The sequence below is a fragment of the Heterodontus francisci genome, chromosome 1, assembly GCF_036365525.1.
Source record: "Heterodontus francisci isolate sHetFra1 chromosome 1, sHetFra1.hap1, whole genome shotgun sequence".
Lineage (NCBI taxonomy): Eukaryota > Metazoa > Chordata > Chondrichthyes > Heterodontiformes > Heterodontidae > Heterodontus > Heterodontus francisci.
In genome coordinates, this window is record NC_090371.1 from 88,650,929 (window position 1) to 88,676,907 (window position 25,979).

The 25,979-nt window shown below is 45.3% G+C and overlaps 1 protein-coding gene across 1 annotated transcript in view; it reads left to right on the forward strand.

Moving 5' to 3' along the window:
* The window catches only part of LOC137370788 (NAD(P) transhydrogenase, mitochondrial-like), a 212,996-nt gene that overhangs the window by 77,503 nt on the left and 109,514 nt on the right, over positions 1 to 25,979 (forward strand). Inside the window, exons 12-14 of the mRNA XM_068032745.1 lie at positions 784 to 894; positions 12,842 to 12,987; positions 25,098 to 25,293. Of these exons, the coding sequence (XP_067888846.1) occupies positions 784 to 894; positions 12,842 to 12,987; positions 25,098 to 25,293 (453 nt within the window). The remainder of the gene's footprint in view (positions 1 to 783; positions 895 to 12,841; positions 12,988 to 25,097; positions 25,294 to 25,979) is intronic.

Here is a 25,979-nt window from a genome sequence, read left to right on the forward strand (position 1 = left end):
GATATAGGAGAAAGTAGAACATTGTGTATGCAGGAAATTTGAAACAAAAGCAGAATATGCTGGGGAAAATGCTGGATCAACATTTGAAAGAGGAAAATAGATTAACAGACTGCCCTTCATTAGAGCCTGAAGTTTGATGAAGAGTTAATTCTCTGCTTATATTTTGGGTAGCACAGTTGGAGGGGCTGAGATGATGTCGTAAACTGTGTGATTGGCAATCTTTGTATATATTTTATAACTTTTAGGTAATATACTGGAGGGGCTGATTTACCTCTGGCATTGCGCCACCTCCAATAAGTGGAGGTAAAAACTGTTCTGCCGCTTTTGGGATTTCCCACTCGCAGTGAAGTCAGATATTCAAAGTGCCCACCTATTTATGGGCAAGGATATTGTAATGACGATGTAATTGATGGGAAGATGTCACCTGCACAATAACCTTTTGTTCCTGACATACAGTTGAGTGCTTCTGGCATTTTGAGTTGCTGCGTTGTGTCAAACAAGCTAAAGACAGTGTAATCAATCATCACACAGGAAGTCTGCTGCAAGTCTGAACTTGGGATATGGGCTTAGGTTAGAGAGACAGGGATGGGGTGGCAGAAGTTCTGCTGAGGTAGCATTGACATAGGTGCTAGGGATAAAAATCAGGCCTGGTAAACGTTCCATGGGGTTCATGGGAAAAAGGTTGACAAATTAAAAAAGGAAAGTTCTTATTTTCATTTTTGTTTGAGTATGATGGTGATAACACTAAATTTGCATCGTTTATTCCTCCTCAATTTCTAACAGGTTTAACTGCAGTTGGTGGATTGACACTGATGGGAGGGAGTTATACACCAGGAAACACTCCAGAATGCCTTGCTTTGATGGCAGCTTTCATTTCTTCGGTTAATATTGCTGGTAAGATTTGTTTTAGGAGTACCGTGTACCTAGTTTAAACAAAATTAAACTGTTCCCAGGCAATGGTTCCTGAAGTAACTTAGCATAATTCAAGTTCCCCAATTGATCGTAAGTCATGGAGAAACAATGAGTAGTTGGTGAGATGAAGTTATCCTGTTCACCCCTGTAAACAAAAATGTGATAAGTTGCCACATCAAAGGTTAATGCGGAAAATAAAAGCTTGTGGTGTAGGGGATAGCCTATGGGCATGGATAGAAGATTGGCTAGCTGACAATCTGTAGGCATAAATGGTTCATTTTCTGGTTGGCAAGATGTAATGAGTGGTGTGCCACAGGGATCAGTGCTAGGGCCTCAACTTTTTACAATTTATATAAATGACTTGGATGAAGGAACCGAAGGTATGGTTGCTAAATTTGCTGATGACACAAAGATAAGTAGGAAAGTAAGTTGTGAAGAGGACATAAGGAGGCTACAAAGAGATATAGATAGGTTAAGTTAGTGGGCAAAGATCTGGCAAATGTAGTACAATTTGGGAAAATGTGAAATTGTCCATTTTGGCAGGAAGAATAAAAAAGAAGATATTATCTAAATGGTGAGAGATTGCAGAGCTCTGTGATGCCGAGGGATCTGGATGACCTAGTGCATGAATCGCAAAAGGTTAGTCCGCAGGTACAGCAAGTAATTAGGAAAGCTAATAGAATGTTATCACTTATTGAGAGGGGAATTGAATATAAAAGTAAGGAGGTTATGCTGCAGTTATACAGGACATTGGTGAGACCACATCTGGAGTACTGTGTACAGTATTGGTCTCCTTACTTAAGGAAGGATATAAATGCATTGGAAGCAGTTCAGAGAAGGTTTACTAGACTAATACCTGGAATGGGTGGGTTGTCTTATGAGGAAAGGTTGGACAGGCTAGGCTTGTATCTGCTGAAGTTTAGAAGAATAAGAGGCGACGTGATTGAAACATATAAGATTCTGAGGGGTCTTGACAGGGTGGATGTGGAAAGGATGTTTCCTCTTTTGGGAGAATCTAGAACTAGGGGTCACTGTTTAAGCCAGAGATGAAGAGAATTTTTTTCTTTCAGAGGGTCGTGAATCTTTGGAACTGTCTTCCTTAAAAGGCGGTGGAAGCAGAGTCTTTGAATATTTTTAAGGCAGAGGTAGATAAATTCTTGATAAGCAAGGGGTGAAAGGTTATCGGGGGTAGACGGGAATGTGGAGTCGAGGTTGCAATCAGATCAGCCATGATCTTATTGAATGTTGGAGTAGGCCCGAGGGGCTGAGTGGCCTACTTCTGCTCCTAATTCGTATGTTCATATAAAACACCACACCCAACCCCCAGTTTCATCATATTTCCTGGCCGATTGCCAATTCAGGTTGAACACATCTGCCTGCTACCTCAGTGTCCTGTTTGATCTCAAGTGAATGTCAAACCCAATATCATAGCAATTTCTACCTATTTCCTGCCATTTCCACCTTCCAGCATCAGTCTCCTTTTCCTTTAATTTCGGAGCTCTCATCCTGTGCCATCACCTCTCCACACCGGATTTCTCTATTTCCTTGCCCACCTTCCAAGTTTCAGCTGACATAAACTTTTAACTCATCCAAAACTATCCTGCTCTCCAATCAATCCTGCCCACTCTCCACCTCTATTGGCTCCTCATCCCCAACAGTATGTTCCTCATTCTATTCTCTCCCACCTGCCCCCAACCCACTGCGGCCTCTCCCAGTCTTTCATGCCAGGCTGTGCTTCTCTTGACTCTACCAGATCTTGTTTGCATTTGCAACTTTCAGGGGCAGAGCCTTTTGCCACCTTAGCCATGTAACATACTCTGCAACACTGCTGAAGGCCCTACACTTTGCTACCTCTATTCCCACCTTTAATAGCTTCCTCAAAATTTAACCCTTTGATTGTGCTTTGGTTTACTTCTTATTCATCGCTTTTAACTGCTTGGAACCCTTGATCAACCAACATTACTAGAAAAACAGATTATTTGGTCGTTACCATATTGCTGTTTGTGGGAGCGTGCTGTGCACAAATTGACCGTCACATTTCCTACATTACAATAGTGACTGCACTTCATAAGTACTTCATTGATTGCAAAGTGCTTTGGGGCATCCTGAGGTTGTGAAAGGCACTATATAAATGCAAGTCCTTTTGAGATATTTGCAAAATTGCTGATGCTGCAAGGTTTTATTAACAAGAAATCAAAATGTTTAACTAATATTTAACTCATTTTCTGGTTTAATCTCTGTCAGACATTTAGCGCCAACTCCTATTTGATCATCACATGTGTTGAATGTATTTTCTTGTAAATGAATATGCATAGATGCTGCATGAAGATAATCCCCCAGTGTGAAATACTCTTAATCATTCTTGTAAAGGAAAACAGATGCATTGTAAACAGGTTTAAAGAAATTAAATGCAACAGTTTAAAGGTTTTGCTGATAGTTAGTACCAGGGTATGTTATACTAATGATTCCCCTTTTTAGATGCTCCTCTTGCAAATGCAGTTTGCACTATGGTATCTGTTTGCTGCTAAACTGCCAGAAACCTGGAGGTTTTATGCATTAGAAACAGCCAGCAGGCCAAAATCTGCTGACAGGACTCTACCAATTGTTGTTCTGCATCCAAAATAAACCTTGAATTTTTATAGCGCCTTTTATGACCTTTGCCGCATAGATGTGCGCAACTCACTCTCCTTTCATTTGGGGAAGAACCAGAAGCTGCTGAGGGCCAAATTCTCCCTGCAACCCACACCTCAAAAGCATCCAGCAGCCATTGGTGACTCCTTTCCCACTGTACCACAACATAGGCAGAATCTTAACTGAACAGACCCACATGCAGTGGGGAAACCAGTAGCGGGTCAGGAACCCGCTTGTTATGTCAGCAGGCTTTGTGTGATGATGACCCGCACTGTGTCAATGGAGGCTCTATATTTAAAGGGACCCTGGTTGAGGTCAGAATGGCTGCGGGAAGCCTTACTTCTGAAGGATACTGAAGGAAAGAACATGGAAAGAAGATATGGGATGGCTGCTGCTTCCGCCAGTTCTTTGACTTTTCTCTGGAGGTTATGTTAGAGGCAGTGATCGCTATAGAAGGGATGTGCTCTTTCCTCTGGATGGGAGGAAGAGGCTAGCCACCCAAATTAAACAGGCATGGCTGGAAGTTGCAGAGGCTGTCAGCAGCAGGAGTGTGCTGCCCAGGATCTGGATACAGTATCAGAAAAGGTTTAATGACCTGATTCAGTTAGCAAAGGTGAGTGGCATACCATTTTCAGGTGGCATCCAACACTTACTGACTTCCCTAGCATTCTCCTGCACAGCATTCCCTTGACTGATACACCTCGCAGTTCCACACTTTCATATCTCTCCAGGCATCTCCTGAAACCTCCATTTGAACAGCCAACGCTCACACTCACCCTCATCCTCTTGCCACTTCGCATCCATCCCTCACAGTCACCGTCCACAAATGTTCGCATTTCATCCTCAACACACATTTCTCCTCACACTCATATCGCTCTGCTTTCTCTCACTGCTGAAGAGAGCTCACAACTCCAGAGAGAGGCAGAGAAGCGGGGTTGGACCTGCAGCCATAGCCAGCCTTACTGTATTGGAGGAAGAAGTCTTGGAGATCGGCTTGGTGGCACACACACATTAAGTGTTGGCGATGGAGAGATGGGGGTGGCCCGGAGATCTGGTAACAGTATTAGGTATCACACTGCCACTTGGCAGTCACGTTGAATTGATGTCACTGCTAACTGAGCTGTTATGATGTGCACTGTGTTGAGTTTGTGCCCCTTCCCCTTGTCAGCACGTAGTCATGTCTTTGATCTCCCATAGGTCCTTCACGTGTGACAGAGGAGCTGATGAGGGAAGAGTCCGAGGAGTCCTTGCAGGAGAATGAACACTTTGAGGATGCACTGTCAAATGACACATGTGCACCCTCCACCAGCGCGATTCACGTACCTGGATGGGTACAGGAGTAGAGATAGCTAGGTTGTCACATTGTGAGACACACATCACAAGTGAGCAGGAGCAGCTGCTGGAGACAGGGACAGCATTGGAGAGTTCCTGTTGGAGGGCACAGGACACTGAGGAGCCATCAGCCAGTTCCTCAGAGGGTAGCCCATGTCTCCGAGGAGTCAGTCACTGACGCTGCGTGGAGGAGTGAAAGCCTGTGGGAGATGTGACTGCTACAAATGAACAAATCTTGGCAGCTCCCTGGATATCTAGCACAGACATGCATGATCACCTTCTTAAATAAAAACAAGAAATGCTGGAACCACTCAGCAGGTCTGGCAGCATCTGTGAAAAGAGAAGCAGAGTTAACGTTTCGGGTCAGTGACCCTTCTTCGGAACCTTCTGCTGGTCACAAACTATCTGAACATTGAGGGAGTGAAATCCATTCTGATTGATAATTCACTGCACTTTTAGTACATGTGCCCAATCAGTGACTCCCTGCACCTGTGGGAATGGAGCCACTGCAACAAAACTGACAGCCCTCTGTCTTTAATAAAAGCAAAATACTGCGGATGCAGTCACTGACCCGAAACGTTAACTCTGCTTCTCTTTCCACAGATGCTGCCAGACCTGCTGAGTGAATCCAGCATTTCTTGTTTTTGTTTCAGCCCTCTGTCTTTGACTGGCCTCATCCGTGGCAAAATGGACATAAATGACGGCCTTGGGAAACAAGGCATCGGTGATCTGGTAGATGCACGTGTGGGCAGCAGATTGTCACCAGCTGATCCCTGGAAGGAGCCAAAGGGGAAGAAATTCAGGGCTCTGGTGACCTTGACGGTCACTGGAAATGTGTGCCACCTGACCCTCTTGGAAGGGGGTCTTCTTCCAGAAGCTGCAGATGTCAGCAATGACCTGTCGCTAAAGCCTGAGCCTCTTGAGGCTCTGTTGCTGTGTCATGTCGAGGAAGCTGATCAGAGGATCTGTATATTCTGTGCTGGGGTATCAACTCCTTCCAGCTGCAGCTCTGTGTCCATCCCCTCTGTCCTGTGGAACAGCATAGGGCTATGGAGAAGGAAACTGCTGTTGGTGTTGTGTTGCTTCTGGTGCTGCTGCTGTTCTTGCTGTTGTTGCTGTTCCTGGTGCGGTTGGTGTGGCTCCTGGTGCTGCTGCTGGTCTTGCTGTTGTTGCTACTCCTGGTGCTGCTGCTGGTCTTGCTGTTGTTGCTACTCCTGGTGCTGCTGCTGGTCTTGCTGTTGTTGCTGCTCATGGTGCGGTTGTTGCTACTCCTGGTGCTGCTGCTGTTCTTGCTGTTGTTGCTGTTCCTAGTGTGGTTGGTGTGGCTCCTGGTGCTGCTGCCGGTCTTGCTGTTGTTGCTGCTGCTGGTCTTGCTGTTGTTGCTGTTCCTAGTGTGGTTGGTGTGGCTCCTGGTCTTGCTGTTGTTGCTGCTTGTGGTGCGGTTGTTGCTGCTCCTGGTGCTGCTGCTGTTCTTGCTGTTGTTGCTGCTCCTGGTGCTGCTGCTGTTCTTGCTGTTGTTGCTGTTCCTAGTGTGGTTGGTGTGGCTCCTGGTCTTGCTGTTGTTGCTGCTTGTGGTGCGGTTGTTGCTGCTCCTGGTGCTGCTGCTGCTCTTGCTGTTGTTGCTGTTCCTGGTGCGGTTGGTGTGGCTCCTGGTGCTGCTGCTGCTCTTGCTGTTGTGCGATTGGTGTGGCTCCTGGTGCTGCTGCTGTTGGCGTGGCTGCTCCTGTTGCTCCTGCTGCATCACTTGCTCTCATGCTGCAGTGAAGTCTGACAGCATGGAAGTTGAGATGAAGGTAGTAAACTGCAAGGTAGATGAAAGTACTTCCAAAAGTTAGAAATGACCTCCAAAGCAGTGAAATCAGGCTCTCAGCACAAATCCTGTAAACATAAACCTTTCACTGCGGCTGACCACAAGCTTTGCAATTTTACTTTTTAAAGGCTTCCTGACATGTCAGTTGCACTGTTCAGTGACTCCCCACAGTGCTCTCACTTTATTGATTCTGGCAAGTACCTCATATCTTAAGAAACCCGTGCACAGGCTGTTAAATCCTGAATGTTAGGATCAATTCTCAATTAATTGTCTCTTTGAATATATTAATTACTTACCTGACAGCTGCACCGAGGTTCCCGGCTCACCCGCAAACCCACCTGGGTTAAACCCGGAAGTGAGCAAAGATCATGTCAGGTTCCCGACCCCAAAGCTGCTTTTCGGGGTTTTAATCCCACCCCCTGTTCGCACCCAAACCCACCACCCTTTGGCAGTTAAAATACTATCCCATATCTCCAATTTGGAAGGAAAGAAGAAAAAGACAGAAAGAGAGAGAAGCAAAGAACTAAAGGGAGAAAGCAGAAGAGAAAAACAGACAGAATCAGAAGAGTGAGAGATAATGTTTTCCAAATTGCCATATGCAGCACCACAGATGGTCAACCAGTCTATATTAAAATATCATATCCACATGTGCTTCCTGTCAACTTCTTCTATTATAAAATCCTATGTTCACATTTATAATGCAACCTGCCAATAAATTTGTCATGCTGTAATTACACTCGCCTGCCAGTAGAGACACTACATCTCAACTCCTCAGCCTGCACTGTGGAGAACTGTACCCAAACCTTCACACTTCCTCTGCTTCTGAAATTACATTTAAGTTTTGCTATTTAACTGTAAGTAATAATAGACAAACTGAGTAATGCATAAAAGTAAGGTTGAATTATATGACTTCACAGTGAGGACTGAATTAAGTCTGTAGGTCCTGGTCCAATAATCCCCACCCTCCATCTCTGCCTCACCTGAAGATTACACTTAGTCTGCACTTTCTGTGTGAAACACCATGGGAGACTGACAAACCTATTTTATTTTTTGAGCATTCTGCCTCTAAAATAATAGACTGGAACATAGTGTCATAAAATAATAGATGTAAGTTCATGCTCACAATTTCCTTTCGAGCAAGCCCATGATGCTGAAAAAGCAGTCGTAGGAAGGCACCAGACCGAGGTGCTGGATGTTATCTAGCCTTCCTGCCACCTCCCTCAATCACTCATTTTCCCTTACCCCTTGCTCCAATCGTATCCCCTACCTCATCACTTTTTCACTGTTCATTCCCCTTTCTATCATAGCCTCAGTCCCATCACTACCTTACCACTTCCCCCTTAAGCTCCCCACTCAAACTCTTTATGCTCCCCTCCCCTTTGCTGCACTGTCAATGACCTCACCCTTGATTCTTCTATCACTCCCTCACTTCCATTTGCTTCCTCCAGGGTGTGGTAGTGACAGGCCAGAAGCCTCCTCAAACTCAGCCACTTCACCTTCTTCCTTCCCCTCAGCCCCTTCCCCCCCTCTCTGTTTCCTTCAAAAAAGATTTGTGTACTTCCATTGAAAAATAAATTAAACTGGAAAGGGCAAAGAAACTGCCTTCTCTCTATTTATGTATCTCTTCCTCTCTCATGGGTATTAGAAATTGGAATCTCTGTCTCACAGAAATAAGTCATTGGCACTGACCTTTCTAACTGTCAACCGATTAGAGGTGAGGTAATTAGCTGGCTCCAAAATGAAAACCATCCATAATTTTGAATACCTCTAAAGTCTCGGTTGAATATTGTTCTGCCGACAGGGGTCCTGGCGGCGGGCTGGAAGGCTGAGGGAAGCCCTGCCTCGGCCCTCCATCAGAACCCCCCCCCGCCCCCCCCGCCGTTGCAGGCAATTAACTGCCTGTCGCCCAGGACACTGTCCCTTTAAGGGATGAGCGCCCACCTCAGGCAGCAGCCTGTGTGGAGTTTGCAAGTTCTCCCTGTGTCTGCGTGGGTTTTCGCCGGGTGCTCCGGTTTCCTCCCACAGCCAAAGACTTGCAGGTTGGTAGGTAAATTGGCCATTATAAATTGCCCCTAGTATAGGTAGGTGATAGGGAAATATAGGGACAGGTGGGGATGTGGTAGGAATATGGGATTAGTGTAGGATTAGTATAAATGGGTGGTTGATGGTCGGCCCAGACTCAGAGGGCCGAAGGGCCTGTTTCAGTGCTGTATCTCTAAATAAAAATAGAAAGTGTTGGAAATACTCACCAGATCTGTCAGCATCTGTGGAGAGAGAAGTGGAGTTCACATTTCAGGTCTGTGACCTTTCCACAACAGGACTGACCCGGCAGACCCATTGTTTCAGCCTGTTCCTTCCCCACTGAACATATTTCTTCCTATCTTGACTCTATCTTTTCTCCTCAGGTACAGTCTCTTCCCACCTACATCCGTGACTCTTCTGACGCCCTTTGTCGTTTCGACTATTTCCCGTTTCCTGGCCCCAACTGCCTCCTCTTCACTATAGATGTCCAATCTCTCTACACCTCCATCACCCACTAGGGTGGCCTGAGAGCTCTCCACTTTTTCCTTGAACAGAGGCCTAACCAGTCCCCATCCACCACCACCCTCCTCCGCGTGGCTGAACTTGTTCTTACATTGAACAACTTCTCTTTCAACTCCATTCACTTCCTTCAAATAAAAGGTGTTGCTATGGGTACCCGCATGGGTCCTAGTTATGCCTGTCTTTTTGTGGGATATGTCGAATATTCCTTGTTCCAGTCCTACTCAGGTCCCCTCCCGCACTTCTTTTACCGGTATATTGATGACTGTATCGGTGCCACTTCCTGCTGTCACCCTGAACTGGAAAACTTCATCATCTTTGCTTCCAGTTTCCACTCTTCTCTCACCTTTACATGTTCCATCTCCGACAATTCCCTTCCCTTCCTCAACTTCTCTGTCTCCATCTCTGGGGATAGGCTGTCCACTAATACTCAGTAGAAGCCCACCGACTCTCACAGCTACCTCGACTACACTTCTTCACACCCTACCTCCTGTAAGGACGCCATTCCATTCTCCAAGTTTCTCCGTCTCCGACGCATCTAGTCTGATGATGCTACCTTCCACAACAGTGCTTCTGCGACGTATTTTTCCTCAACCGAGGATGTCCCCCATACTGTGATTGACAGGGCTCTCAACCATGTCCAGCTCATTTCTCGCACTTCTGCCCTCACCCCTTCCCCTCCCTCCCAGAACCGCGACAGGTTTCCTCGTGTCCTCACTTTCCATCCCACCAGCCTCCACATCCAAAGGATCATCCTTTCCGCCACTCCCAGGGTGATGCCACACCAAACACATCTTCCCCTCCCCTCCTTGGTCAGCATTCTGAAGGGATAGTTCTCTCCGCGACACCCTGGTCTACTCCTCCATTACCCCCACCACCTCGTCCCCTTCCCACGGCACTATTCCATGCAATCACAGGAGGTGTAATACCTGCCCTTTTACCTCCTCGCTGCTCACTATCTCAGGCCCCAAACACTCCTTTCAGGTGAAGCAGCGATTTACTTGTACTTCCTGCAATTTAGTATATTGTATTTGCTGCTCACAATGTGGTCGCCTCGACACTGGGGAGACCAAACGCAGATTGGGTGACCGCTTTGCGGAACACCTCTGCTCAGTCTGGAAGCATGGCCCCGAGCTTCCGATTGCTTGTCATTTCAACATTCCCCCCTGCTCTCATGTCCACATCTCTGTCCTTGGCCTGCTGCAGTGTTCCAGTGAACATCAACGCAAGCTCGAGGAACAGCACCTGATCTTTCGATTAGGCACACTACAGCCTTGCAGACTCAACATTGAGTTCAACAAATTCAGAGCATGACTGGCCTTTTCTATTTTTTTATTTTTTTAAAAATTATTTTATTTTTTAACCATGTGCCTGTTTATCAGGTTGTGCTTTTGGACAGAGTTGTTCATTATTCTGCAATTAACACTCTGGACTAATGCTTTGTTGTTCACCACAACCATTCACATGCTCTTTGCCTTTGTCCCATGACATCTTTGTTGTTTAAACTCTCCTGCCCTCTGCCCTATCAAACAGCTTTCCTCTTTTTCTCTTCCCCGCCACCCGGCCCCCCCTCACTTGCTTAAAACCTATAACATTTCTAATCTTTGCCAATTCTGATGAAAGGTTACAGACCTGAAACATTAACTCTGCTTCTCTCTCCATGGATGCTGCCAGACCTGCTGAGTATTTCCAGCACTTTCTGTTTTTAGTATACCCAGGTCTCTGTTATAGAGTCATAGAGACAATTACGGCATTGAAGGAGGTCATTTGGCTCATCGAGTCAATCCAGAGCAATCCGCAGAGCAATCCAGTCAGTCCCACTCCCCGCTCGATCCCTGTAGCCCTGCAAATGTATTTCCTTTGAATGCCTATCCAATTTCCTTTTGAAATAATTTATTGTCGCCACTTCTACCACCCTCTTGGGCAATGGTCATTACCACCCACTGCGTACAAAAGCTCTTCCTTACATTCCCCCCGCATCTCTTGCCTAAATCCTTCAATCTGTGTCCTACTTGTACAATCTTCTGTCTGCGTGGTGGGATCTAGGGCATTTCCTTGAACTTTACTTTTTTTTTTATGTGAGCCCCCTTTGGAATTGTATTATTAGTTCATATTAAAGCTCCCTCCCGGAGTAGATCTACTGTACAGGATGAACGGGAAACTATTTAACCTACGTCACCTCCAGTCCAGAACCAAGGTCACTCCAACCTCTGTCATTGAGCTGCAGTATGATGTCATTTGAGGAAAAGAGTGTTTGACGACAAAGACCTCATATCTGGCACCAAGCTCATGGTCTACAGGGTCGCAGTGTTACCTGCCCTCCTATATGCGTCGGGAACATGGACACTGTACGGCAGACATCTCAAAGCCCTGGAGAGATATCACCAGCGGCTACTCCACAACATCCTGCAAATTCAGTGGCAGGACAGGCAGTCCAATATCAGTGTCCTCTCTCAGGTCAACATCCCCAGTTTCAAGACACTGGTCATGGCTAGTCAGTTATGCTGGGCAGGCCACATCGTCTGCATGCCTGGCACAAGACTTCCAATACGTGCTTTCTACTCCAAGCTCCGTCATGGCAAGAGGCTACCAGGAGGGCAGAGGAAACACTACAAGGATGTTCTTAAAGCCTCCCTGATAAAATGTGACATCTGCACTGATTCGTGGGAATCTCTTGCCCGAGACTGGCCAAAACGGAGAAGAAGCATCCGTGAAGGTGTCCACCAGTTAGAACAACGTCGACATGCCCAGGCAGCGACCAAGTGCAAACAGCGGAAAGAGCATTTGGAATTTCGAGCATCCCATTCACTCGCCTCATCAAACACCACCTGCCCCACCTGTGCAGAGTGTGCGGATCCAGAATTGGACTATTCAGTCACCTAAGGACCCACAGCCCTGGAATGGAAGAAAGTCATCCCGAGGGACTGCCTAAGAAGAAGATCAGTCGTTCAAATTGCCTTTCCTCATTCTTTCGACCAGAATGTATCATTTCACACTTCTGTGCATTAAATTCCATCTGCCATGTGTCTGTCCATTGTACCAGTCTGTCATTTATAAAAGTGGACAGAGGAGTTAATAATGAGCCGATTCGACACGTAAACTATGGCAATTGGATATGAAGTAGCGAGGACATTAAGTATGTGCAGACGTAAAACATTTGATACATTAATTTTATAAATGTTTTAAATTTGGTATCTGGGGCTGCACAATACATTGAAATTCATTACCTGGAATGGCTGTTACTTTTGTGGGTTGTTTCAGAGATGGGTCTTTTCAATGGTAAAGGTGTCACGCTGTGTGACACACAATAGATACAATTTTATATTGAGAGTAAATTGCCATGTGATTGTGCATCTGGCCAGTGGGATTCCAAAAATCACTCAAAAGGCTTTGTTAATTTTTTCAGCTGCCTCTTTTTCTCTGCAACCGAAGTTTCTAATCTCAAAATACTGAGCGTTAGAGGAAAAGATACTCTGCAAAACGCTTTATATGTTGTTGTATCTTGTAATTCCTTCTCAGTACTTCCAATTCTGCTTATAACTAACAGAACATGAATCTTGTTAATTGCTTGATGATTTCAGTTCTTTGATATTTTTCTGCTGCTGTTCACTTCAGGTGGTTTCTTAGTCACTAAGAAGATGTTGGATATGTTTAAACGACCCACTGATCCCCCAGAGTATAACTACCTGTACCTGCTGCCCGGTGGGGCTTTTGTTGGAGGTTATGCACTTGCGTTGAACAATGATTATTCTATTGAACAGGTGAGACACTTCTGTGAACTAAATCTGTTGAACCTGCTACTCAAAGCCAGATTTGTCTTTTTTGTTTGTGTGCAGGTTTTAAGCTTTCTTACCTATGTTTGTGAGCATTTTTTACCTGTATCTTGTACTCTTGAGGGTGAGAGATTTTAGTACCAAATAATAAAACACTTAATATCAACAACAACAATAGCTTGTATTTATAGAAACAGCAGTAGGCCATTTAACCCCTTGAACCTGTTCCACCATTCAGTGGAATTATGGCTGATCTGTGGTCTCCATATACCCACCTTTGCCCCATATCCCTAATACTCCTGGTTAACAGAAATCTATCAATCTCAGCTTAAAAATTAATAATTGGCCCGGCATTATCTGCGATTTGCGGAAGAAAGTTCCAAACTTCTATCACCTTTGTGTGCAGAAGCATTTCCTAATTTCACTCTTGTAATTTTTAGACTATGTCCCTTCCTCCTAGACCCCCTAACCATTGGAAATAGTAGGCTGAATTTTATTTCGGCAGTGGGCGTCCCGGTAATGGGCCGGAAGGCGGGAGAGTGACCCTGCTTTGGTCCTCTGTCATACCTGACTGAGTTCAACAGCGGACAGGTAAATAACTGCCCGCCATCGGGGATGCTGTTCCCTTTAAGGGACAAGATTCCGCCCCACCGGGAGCAATGGCCACTACTGCTACTGCAGGAGGTCCCAGAGCAGCAGCCATGGAGGAGGCCCCAGGACCAAGGTTAGTGGGGTCAGGGTCACTGGCCAGTCAGACAGGCCCCGGCGAGGGGGTGGGATGTGATTGGTGAGGGCAGGGGGTGTCTTGCCATGGCAGTGGCTATCGCCCGGCCCTCAGTGGATCATGGATTTCCCCACAGATGGGACCCTGCCCCCCCCCCCCCCCCCCCACCGAGCTTGCTAGGTGGTGCCTTCTCTGATGGTGGGCCCCTCAATGCTGGCTAAATACCAGTGGAGGTAGGCGATGGTCCTTCAGTGGTGGGCCACTTAAGTGGCTTATTTGGCCTCCCAGTGGACTTTTTGTCTGCCACAATGCCTGCTACAGTCAAAATGGCATGGGGGCAGGACAATGTCAGGCACACCAGCTGACACCACCCCTTGCCATTTTGTCTGCGCTCTGCTGCCTCCCAGCCCATCTCCAAGGGCTGGATAAAATCCAGCCCAGTTTCTCTGTATCTACCCTATCAGTTCCCCTTATTACCTTGAAAACTTCAATTAAATCACCTCTTAATCTTCTAAATTGCAGGCAGTACAATCCAAGTTTGTGTAATTGCCCCTCAAATTTAACCCTTGGAGTCCAGGGATGATTCTGGTAAATCTACACTGCACTGCCTCCAAGGCCAGTATATCCTTCCTAAGGTGTGCTGCCCAGAGCTGAACACAGTACTCCAGGTCTGGTATAATCAGGGCTTTATATAGCTGGAGCATAACTTCTACCCCCTTGTATCCGGGTCCTTTAGATATAAAGGCCAGCATTCCGTTAACCTTTTCGATTATTAACCCTAAGTCTCTTTGGACTTCCCAAGTTTCTAGCTTTTCACCATTTAGGAAGTACTCTGTTCTATCCGCTTTAGGTCCAACGTGGATAATCTCACATTTGCCTATATTGAAATCCATTTGTCACATTTTTGTCCATTCACTTAACCTATTAATATCCCTTTGTAATTTTATGCTGCCTTCAATACTGCTTACTATGTATCTTGGTGTTATCGACCAACTTGAATATGTGGCTCTCTATCATGTCATCTATGTTGTTAATAAGTACAGTGAATAGTTGAGGCCACAACACAGATCCTTGCATGACGCCACAAGTCACATTGTGCCAATTAAGAGTACCTGCCTATTATCTTGACTCTGTCTCCTGCTGCTCAGTCAGTTTCCTAACCAGATCAATAGTTTGTCTTCAATTCCTTCATCTTAAGCTAACGGTTTCTTATGAGGGATTTTATCGAATCCCTTGTGGAAGTCCATGCAAATAACATCCATAGACATTCCCCTGTCCACTATTTTGTCATCTCTTCAAAACATTCATTCAGATTTGGCAGACATGACCTACTTTTTACAAATCCATGGTGACTGTCTCTGATCAGCTGAAAATTCTCAAGGTGTTCAGTCACCTCTCCTTAATTATAGACTCTAGTAATTTCCAGACAATAGATGTTAGGCTAACTGCTCTATAATTCCCTGGTTTCCATCTCTCACCTTTCTTAAATAGTGGAGTGGCATGTGCAATTTTTAAATCTGTAGGAATGGTTCCTGAATCAAAAGAATTTTGGAAGATCATTTTTTTAAAAAATTTCCAAAATATACTTTATTCGTAAAAAACTGTAAAAAATACATTACAAAACAGTTCAATAACAGTACCAAGTCAACAATACAAAGAGTGCAAAGGAGATCAGTTTCCTTCAATACAGGAGTGAGTTGCCTCACAACCCTTCCATTTCATTTTACATGCCATGTACTTTTTGCAGCAAACAAATATTTTCTGGATACAGCACGAGGGGTTTTCCATGGATCCAGCCCCTCAGTTCACCTTGGTGGGGGTACCTTACATAGTGGTCTTTCCCCATTGAGCCTTTGCCGCAGCTGCCCCAAGCTTTAGTGCGTCCCTCAGCACGTAGTCCTGGACCTTGGAATGTGCCAGTCTGCAACATTTGGTCGTGGACAACTCTTTGCGCTGGAAGACCAGCAAGTTTCAGGCAGACCAACGGGCGTCCTTCACCAAATTGATAGTCATCCAGCAGCAGTGATGTTTATCTCGGTGTGTGTCCCTAGGGACAGCCCGTAGAGCACAGACTCCTGTGTTACAGAGCTGCTTAGGATGAACCTTGACAAAAACCACTGCATCTCTTTCCACACCTGCTTTGCAAAGACACATTCCAGAAAGAGGTGGGCAACCACCTCTTCCCCACCACAGCCACCTTGAGGCATTGTGCAGAGGGCATGAGACTCCAGGCATGCAGGAAGGATCTGACAGGGAGGGCTGTTCTCACTATCAGCCAAGCGACATCTTGGTGCTTGTTTGAAAGTTCTGGTGATGAGGCATTCCGCCCAATGACTTTGGCAGTCTGCTCGGGGAACCATCCAACCGGATCCACCATCTCCTTTTCCCGTAGGGCCTTGAGGACATTCCGTGCAGACCACTGCCTGATGGATTGGTGGTCAAAGGTGTTTTTCTGCAGAAACTTTTCCACGAAGGATTGGTGGTACGGTACAGTCCAACTGGATGGAGCGTTCCCGGACAATGTGACCAGACCCATCCTTCGCAACACTGGGGACAGATAGAACCTCAGCACGTAGTGACATTTGGTGTTTGCATACTGGGGCTCTACACACAGCTTGATGCAGCTGCACATGAAGGTGGTCATCAGGATGAGGGTGGTGTTGGGTACATTTTTCCCGCCCTTATCAAGAGGTTTGAACATCGTGTCCCTCCAGTCCTGGTCCATTTTGGATCCCCATATGAAGCAGAAAATGGCTCGGTTGACCGCCACGGCGCAGGAGTGGGGTATGGGCCAGACCTGCGCCACATACTGCAACAACGTGAGCGCCTCGCACCTGATGACCAGGTTCTTACCCACAATGGAGAGAGATCACTGCTCCCACATGCTCAGCTTGTGTTGTACCTTGGCTACTCGCTCCTCCCAGGTTTTGGTGCACGCTCCGACCCTTCCGAACCATATCCCAAACACCTTCAGGTAGTAAGATCATAGTTAGGACACCTGCAATGTTCTCATCTACTTCCTTTAATCCCTTGGTTGAAAACCATCTGGTCCTAAGGATTTGTCACTCTTTAATGTCATTATTTTCTTTGTTACTGTTCTTTTGTTTACATTAATTTTGGTGAGTCCTCATCCCTGATTCGATATTAGTTTCCTTGGGATGTCTGGTATGCTGACCTTTCCTCTACTATAAACACTGACACAAAGTAATTATTTAACATGACTGCCATTTCTTTATTTTCACTTATAATATCACCATTATCTGTTTTTAAGGGGCCCACGTTGCTCTTAACCACCCTCTTTTTCTCAGTATAATTGTAAAAGTTTTTTGTGTTGATTTTGATATCCCTTGCAAGTTTCTTTTCATATTCCATTTTTGTAACCCTTACCGTCTGTTTTGTCACCCTTTGCTGCTCTTTGGATCTTTCCCATTTGCCAGAATCTGTGCTTTTTCTTGCCTTTTTCTATACATTTTCTTTTCGTTTTATGTTATCTCTTACCTTTTTAGTGATTCTTGGCTTTTTTTTTTGACAAATCGAGCTCTTGCCCCCTTCGGGGTATAATCCATTCTGTATCATGTTGAATTCTTTTCTGAACACCTCTCACTGACCTTCTGTTATTTTACCCATTGACGGATTTGCCCAGTTTACTGAGGACAGTCTCTGTCTCATTACATTGAAGTCAGTCTTACCTAAATCTAGAATCTTTAAGCTGTTTTGTGTTTTCCCTTTTTAAGCACAATGTTGAACTCATGATTGCTATTAATGTTCACACATCATTCAGTTGTTAACTAAATCTGGATCATTAATCGGTATAAAATTTAATATGGTTTTCCCCCTTATTGGTTCTAGGACATATTGTTTCAGTGAGCTGTCCTGAATGCATTCAAGAAATTTGTTACCTTTATATACCACCTTTAAGATAGAGAACATCCTAAGTTGCTTCACAAAGTCGTAAGGCAAGACCTGAAAAAGACAGATTAGTAAAGGTGATTAAAAACTTGTTGATGAGGTGGGTTTTAAGGAGGATCTTAAAGGACCAGAGAAAGTTAAGAAACTTAGGGGTATGGGGAGGGGATTCCAGAGCATGGGCCTAGGTGACTGAAGGCACAGTTGCCAATGTTGGGCCGAAGGGATGGGATGGAATACACAAGCAGTCAAAGTCAGAGGAACAGAGAGGGAGAACTTTGTTCGCGTAGTGCCGCTTCTAGCAGTGCTACGCAGACTTGCATCACTGCAGCAGGGCAGGCAGTGCCACAGGCCACTAGCTGCACGGTCCACATGGCGTTCTTTATTTACATCAGAGAGTTTAGGAGGGTTTTAAAAAAAAATTCATTCTTGCCATATGGGTGATGCTTACAAGCATAACATTTATTGCTAATCCCTTGCTTCCATGAGAAGGCCTTCTTCTGGAACTGCTGTGAAGCATTTTGATACAAGTGAGTGGCTTGTTTGACCATTCAGTGGGCAGTTAGGAGTCAACCACCTTGATACGGTACTGGATTCACGTATAGAGCAGACCTGATTAGGACAGCAGGTTTCCTTACCGAAAAGACATTAGTGAAACAGTTGGGATTTCACAACAGTCCCAACAGCTTCATGGTCTCTTTTACTGGTACCAGTTTTTTATTTCCAGATTTTGTAAACAGCTGGAGGAGTTTACAAAGATAGGAAGGGGCAGGCCATAGAGGAATTTCAACACAAGGATGAGACTTTTAAACTGGAGTTGTTGGGGGCCTGGGAGTCAATTTACATCATCAAAGACAGAGGTGATAGGGGAATGAAACTTAGTGTGGGCCAGGATACGGGCAGCAGAGTTTTGGATCAGCTGGAGGAGGATGGAGTATGGCAAGCTGGCCGGGAGATCATTGGAATAGTTGAGTGTGGAGGTAACAAAAGGAGGATAAGGATTTCAGTGGCAGATAGGCTGAGGGCGGCGAAGGTGGGCGATGTTACTGACGTGAAAGTAGGTGGCTTTGGGATATAGGGGTTATGAGATCGGAAACTTAGCTCAGGTTATAAGTACTTCTAGTTCATATAAAACATGGATAGATACAAATCAACCCTATCTTACCTTCCGGGAGCGGAGTGCAGCAGACCTGTGGGGAGAACGCCGGGAGTGGAGCCTATAAATTGACCCCGAGGATCGAGGCCCAGTCTCTTAACTTCCGGGAGCGGAGCGGAGCGAACCTGTGGGGGAACGCCGGGAGCGGAGCCTATAAATCGACCCCGAGGATCGAGGCCCAGTCTCTTAACTTCCGGGAGCGGAGCGAACCTGTGGGGGAATGCCGGGAGCGGAGCCTATAAATCGACCCCGAGGATCGAGGCCCAGTCTCTTAACTTCCGGGAGCGGAGCGGAGCGAACCTGTGGGGGAACGCCGGGAGCGGAGCCTATAAATCGACCCCGAGGATCGAGGCCCAGTCTCTTACCTTCCGGGAGCGGAGCGAACCTGTGGGGGAATGCCGGGAGCGGAGCCTATAAATTGACCTCAAGGATCGAGGCCCAGTCTCTTACCTTCCAGGAGCGGAGCTCTTCCAGCACACCGGAGTTTTGAAAAAAAGGCAAACAGTGATGTCAGAGGGGAGCTGCAAGGTGATTGGAGAAGACTCGGAGGGCGGAGTAACTTACCTCAGGTGGAAAAACAACTGAAAAGATGATGTCACAGGAAAGCTGTGACCTGATTGGCTGGGAGGGAATCTGCACTGAATTTGAAAATAAAACATTGATAAACTAATTAACCCTAATTAACTAATTAATTGTTAAGTAGAGGAATAACTAAACTGGAGGGAGGAGATTACTGTATTTAGCATTTAATATTTATAGTAGAAATCTAGCGCTAGGGGCGGCACAGTGGCGCAGTGGTTAGCACCGCAGCCTCACAGCTCCAGCGACCCGGGTTCAATTCTGGGTACTGCCTGTGTGGAGTTTGCAAGTTCTCCCTGTGTCTGCGTGGGTTTCCTCCGGGTGCTCCGGTTTCCTCCCATATGCCAAAGACTTGTAGGTTGATAGGTAAATTGGCCATTATAAATTGCCCCTAGTATAGGTAGGTGGTAGGGAAAAATAGGGACAGGTGGGGATGTGGTAGGAATATGGAATTAGTGTAGGATTAGTATAAATGGGTGGTTGATGGTCGGCACAGACTCGGTGGACCGAAGGGCCTGTTTCAGTGCTGGATCTCTAAACTAAACTAAATATAGTTAATTGTAATTTAATTTAGTAAGGATTTAATAAGTATTTATTTTAAATTAATTTATTAATTAGTGTTAGAAATGTCAGTTAGAGGGGTAAAGTGCTTCACCTGTGAGATGTGGGAGGTCTGTGACGCTTCCAGCGTTCCGGACAACTACATCTGCAGGAAGTGTACCCAATTGCAGCTCCTCACAGACCGCATGGATCAGTTGGAGCAGCAATTGGATGCACTTAGGAGCATGCAGGTGGCAGAAAGCATCATAGACAGGAGTTTTAGAGAAGTGGTTACACCCAAGGTGCAGGCAGATAGATGGGTGACAGCTAGAAGGGGCAGCTAGTGTGGCAGGGGGGTGGGAACCAGAGCAGTAGGTCAGCAGGTGAAATAACTGAGGGGGAACTAGTAAATAAGGCCAGTAAGACTTGAGAGGAAGAGCAGGCAGGGAGATGTTGCTGAGCACAGCGGGACTGGTGGTCTGAAGTGCATTTGTTTCAATGCGAGAAATATAACAGGTAAGGCAGATGAACTTAGAGCTTGGATTAGTACTTGGAACTATGATGTTGCTATTACAGAGACTTGGTTGAGGGAAGGACAGGATTGGCAGCTAAATGTTCCGGGATTTAGATGCTTCAGGCGGGATAGAGGGGGATGTAAAAGGGGTGGGGGAGTTGCATTACTGGTTAAGGAGAATATCACAGCTGTACTGTGGGAGGACACCTTGGAGGGCTCGTGCAGCGAGGCAATATGGGTGGAGCTCAGGAATAGGAAGGGTACAGTCACAATGTTGGGGGTTTACTACAGGCCTCCCAATAGCCAGCGGGAGATAGAGCAGCATATATGTAGACAGATTTTGGAAAGATGTAAAGGTAACAGGGTTGTAGTGGTGGGTGATTTTAACTTCCCCTATATTGACTGGGACTCACTTAGTGCTAGGGGCTTGGATGGGGCAGAATTTGTAAGGAGCATCCAGGAGAGCTTCTTGAAACAATATGTAGACAGTCCAACTAGGGAAGGGGCCGTACTGGACCTGGTATTGGGGAATGAGCCCGGCCAGGTGGTCTAAGTTTCAGTAGGGGAGCATTTCGGGAACAGTGACCATAATTCCGTAGGTTTTAAGGTACTTATGGATAAGGATAAGAGTAGTTCTCGGGTGAATGTGCTAAATTGGGGGAAGGCTAATTATAACAATATTAGGCAGGAACTGAAGAATTTAGATTGGGGGCGGCTGTTTGAGGGTAAATCAACATCTGACATGTGGGAGTCTTTCAAATGTCAGTTGATTAGAATCCAGGACCAGCATGTTCCTGTGAGGATGAAGGATAAGTTTGGCCAGTTTCAGGATTTTGGATAATGAGGGAGATTGTGAGCCTAGTCAAAAAGAAAAAGGAAGCATTCGTAAGGGCTAGAAGGCTGGGAACAGACGAAGCCCTTGAGGAATATAAAGAAAGTAGGAAGGAACTTAAGCAAGGAGTCAAGAGAGCTAAAAGGGGTCATGAAAAGTCATTGGCAAACAGGATTAAGGATAATCCCAAGGCTTTTTATACGTGTGTAAAGAGCAAGAGGGTAGCCAGGGAAAGGGTTGGCCCACTCAAGGACAGAGGAGGGAGTCTATGTGTGGAGCCAGAGGAAATGGGCGAGGTACTAAATGAGTACTTTGCATCAGTATTCACCCAAGAGAAGGACTTGGTGGATGATGAGTCTAGGGAAGGGAGTTTAGATAGTCTGGGTCATGCCGATGTCAAAAAGGAGGAGGTGTTGGGCACCTTGAAAAACATTAAGATAGATAAGTCCCCAGGGATCTACCCCTGTATGCTGAGGGAGGCAAGGGAGTAAATTGCTGGGCCCTTGACAGAAATCTTTGTATCCTCATTGGCTACAGGTGAGGTCCCAGAGGACTGGAGAATAGCCAACGTTGTTCCTTTGTTTAAGAAGGGTAGCAAGGATAATCCAGGAAATTACAGGCCGGTGAGCCTTACATCAGTGGTAGGGAAATTATTAGAGAGGATTCTTTGGGACAGGATTTACTCCCATTTGGAAACAAATGGACTTATTAGTGAGAGGCAGCATGGTTTTGTGAAGGGGAGGTCGTGTCTCACTAACTTGATCGGGTTTTTTGAGGAAGTGACGAAGATGATTGATGAAGGAAGGGCAGTGGATGTTATCTATATGGACTTCAGTAAAGCCTTTGACAAGGTCCCTCATGGCAGACTGGTACAAAAGGTGAAGTCACACGGGATCAGAGGTGAGCTGGCAAGATGGATACAGAACTGGCTGGGTCATAGAAGACAGAGGGTAGCAGTAGAAGGGTGCTTTTCTAAATGGAGGGATGTGACTAGTGGTGTTCCGCAGGGATCAGTGCTGGGTGCTGTTTGTAGTATATATAAATGATTTGGAGGAAAATGTAGCTGGTCTGATTAGTAAGTTTGCGGACGACACAAAGGTTGGTGGAGTTGCGGATAATGATGAGGATTGTCAGAGGATACAGCAGCATATAGATCGATTGGAGACTTGGGCGGAGAAATGGCAGATGGAGTTTAATCCGGACAAATGTGAGGTAATGCATTTTGGAAGGTCTAATGCAGGTGGGAGGTATACAGTAAATGGCAGAACCCTGAGGAGTATTGACAGGCAGAGAGATCTGGGCGTACAGGTCCACGGATCACTGAAAGTGGCAACGCAGGTGGATAAGGTAGTCAATAAGGCATACGGCATGCTTGCCTTCATCAGTTGGGGCATAGAGTATAAGAATTGGCAAGTCATGCTGCAGCTGTACAGAACCTTAGTTAGGCCACACTTGGAAGATTGCGTGCAATTCTGGTCGCCACACTACCAGAAGGATGTGGAGGCTTTGGAGAGGGTACAGAAGAGGTTTTCCAAGATGTTGCCTGGTCTGGAGGGTATTAACTATGAGGAGAGGTTGGATAAATTCGGATTGTTTTCACTGGAATGACAGAGGTGGAGGGGCGACATGATAGAGGTTTACAAAGTTATGAGTGGCATGGACAGAGTGGATAGTCAGAAGCTTTTTCCCAGGGTGGAAGAGTCAGTTACTAGGGGACATAGGTTTAAGGTGCGAGGGACAAAGTTTAGAGGGGATGTGCGAAGCAAGTTTTTTACACAGAAGGTGGTGAGTGCCTGGAACTTGCTGCCGAGGGAGGTGGTGGAAGCAGGTACAATAGCAATGTTTAAGAAGCATCTTGACAAATACATGAATAGGATGGGAATAGAGGGATACGGACCCCGGAAGTGCAGAAGGTTTTAGTTTAGACAGGCATCAAGATCGGAGGGCCGAATGGCCTGTTCCTGTGCTGTACTGTTCTTTATTCTTTGTTCTTTGTTCTACTAATGTGCCTGTGCTTGAACTTTGATCGAATGGCCCCCACTGTACTCGTGTGATCTTTACTATTTCCCAGAGTAGGCAACCTATTATGTCTGAGTGAGATTATCAGTTAGTTCTGAACTAGGACGAGTTTAATGCTAGGAATTTAGGTTTACTGGACTGATAGTGCTGAAACTCATTGTATGTAGGACTCTTAGAGCCACCAGTTAGACAAAAATGTTGCCCCGCTATTTCTGACCAATATTCCTCCCTCAACTAACACAATTAAAAACAGATTTATCGGTTATTCGGCTCATTGCTGTTGATAGGATCTAGCTGTATGCAGAACAGCTGCACTTTTATCTTAACAGCAGCAGCCACTGATTTCAAAGCAATCCATAGCATCTGAAACGTTCAAGATATTTGAGCAGCACAATGATTTAAGTTCAATCTGAGCCAGAGATGCAATTTAATATAAAGCAATGGAGGAGTGGGTATTTTCAACAATTCCAGCATTTGGAGAGAATAAAAGGGGACATAACCCCTGACAAAGTTATGTTGCGAGGGGCACATCATTGGGAATGATGAGAGATGTTCTAAGACAGAAGTGTTCAATCATTTTGTCTTCCTGGGTCTTTTAGTTTCACCCCAAGGGAACGTGAGCCATATTTAAAGTTTGAATCCATTAATTTGCATATATCTTAAATTGCTGATATTAATCTGGGTTTTCTAATTTGGGGTTTATCCGCCAGTGAAGCATCAGGACCCTTCAGCTACCAGAGAGAGGAGACTTTCATTTCATCACTCTGAATTTGAACCCAGACCTCAGGTGAAAGGACAGTGTCACTAACCCACTGCACCACCTAGTTCCCTCCCCTGTTACATGTGTTTAAGTGTACAGCCAAGGATTTGTGAAGTTACATACATTCACGCATGCACAAAGAATCATCAGAGGCTGAAATCATAGCCCTTCATGTTTGAGGAAACAAAGGAAAAAGAAAATGCAGTACTGACGTATTTTATAAATATAGCTAAAAGAAAACAGATTCACCACAATTAGACAGTATCTTCAGGGCAGTCTTATCTGTCAATGAAAAAGTTAAATGAAATAATATTGTCCTGTTACTGAGTTGGATGATCAGCCATGATCATAATGAATGGCGGAGCAAGCTCAAAGGGCCGAATGGTCTACACCTGCTCCTATTTTCTCTGTTTCTATGTTTCCTGACCTCGTGGTCCTAATTCCTTTGTTCACATATTCCTGGTTCCTCTTTGAGCTCTGGGTTGAGTTTGCACTTGAGTTGGTATTTACATTCTCAGTGCAATAAAATGTTTGCCGAAATGCAAGAGAAACATAATGGCACTAAAATGTACGGGAAAATGATACAGCTGCTTGAAAAAACCTGATTGAAATTTCATATTCCTGATTTGTTCAAGCATGTGGGGTGGGGAGCGGGGCGGGGGGGGAATGAGGGTGTGTTAGTTCTATTTCAGTACACTAATAGATCTAATTAAATGCATTAACATTGAAGAAAAGTATTTTGTAACTTAAATATAGTTCTTAAATAGTTTTATTTGAAAGATCCTGAAGCAAATGTATTTTACAAAGTGTTATAAAGAAGCACAATAATCCTGGAAACAATCTGATCTTATTTTGTATTTTCGGAGTATTTGGTGTTGTTATTGTTTGTTTGACCCAGCACTTGTTGGCTCTGTTTGCCTACAAACCAACAGAGACACTTCAAAAGTACTTCTTTGGCAGTTAAATGCTTTGGGCCATTCTGAGGGTGTGCAAGGCATTATATTAATGCAAATCTTACTCAACATGACATTATAAATTCCATTAATGATGCGTATTATTATTTTTCAGATGATGTATCTTGGATCAGGCTTGTGCTGTGTTGGAGCTTTGGCTGGACTGTCCACTCAAAAAACTGCTCGCCTTGGCAACGCGTTGGGAATGATTGGTGTAGCTGGAGGCATTTCTGCTACACTCGGAGGCCTTAAACCTTCACCTGAACTATTGGCTCAGATGTCTAGTGCGATGGCTGTTGGTGGCACTATTGGTGAGTATTTGCTTGTCTGGGTGGGGGAAATGAGAAAGGATTTTTTTTCTTCTTGCTTTACAATGATGTACCTTTTTAAAAAAAACTATTTGGAGAAGTGAGAAAGAGGAAAAGGTCAGGCAAGCCTTACAACATCCATGATGTACAGCGCCGCAGAGAATAAGTAAGCAATGATGAACACTGTCCTCATATTCACTCTGACATTGCATTTTTGTTTTGCTGAATCTAATCAGATATGATTTATTGTAACTCCTTGATAACCTTACTCTTTCCTCCTTCAACTCCTGACTATAGAATTTGGGGCAGGAGTGTGTTGCTGCCAGAATTGTGCTGCTTTGACGACAGCTGTTGCTGCTCCCACTATTACTACAGTATCATCTATGCTCAACTAAAATGAAAAGTAAAGCTTAATATTTTCCCGCTGCCCAAACTTCAGCCAGCTCTCCTAAATCCTCTATTGCTTGGTCCATCTTTTCACTTTGTGAAGTGAAGTTCTCTAACGCAGAAGGCAGTGGAGGCCAAGTCATTAAATACATTCAAGACAGATATAGGTATATTTCTTAATGCTAAAGGGATCAAGAGATATGGGGAGAAAGCGGGAACAGGGTACTGAATTAGATGATCAGCCATGATCTTTTTTGAATGGCGGAGCAGGCCCGATGGGCCGAATGGCCTACTTTTGCTTC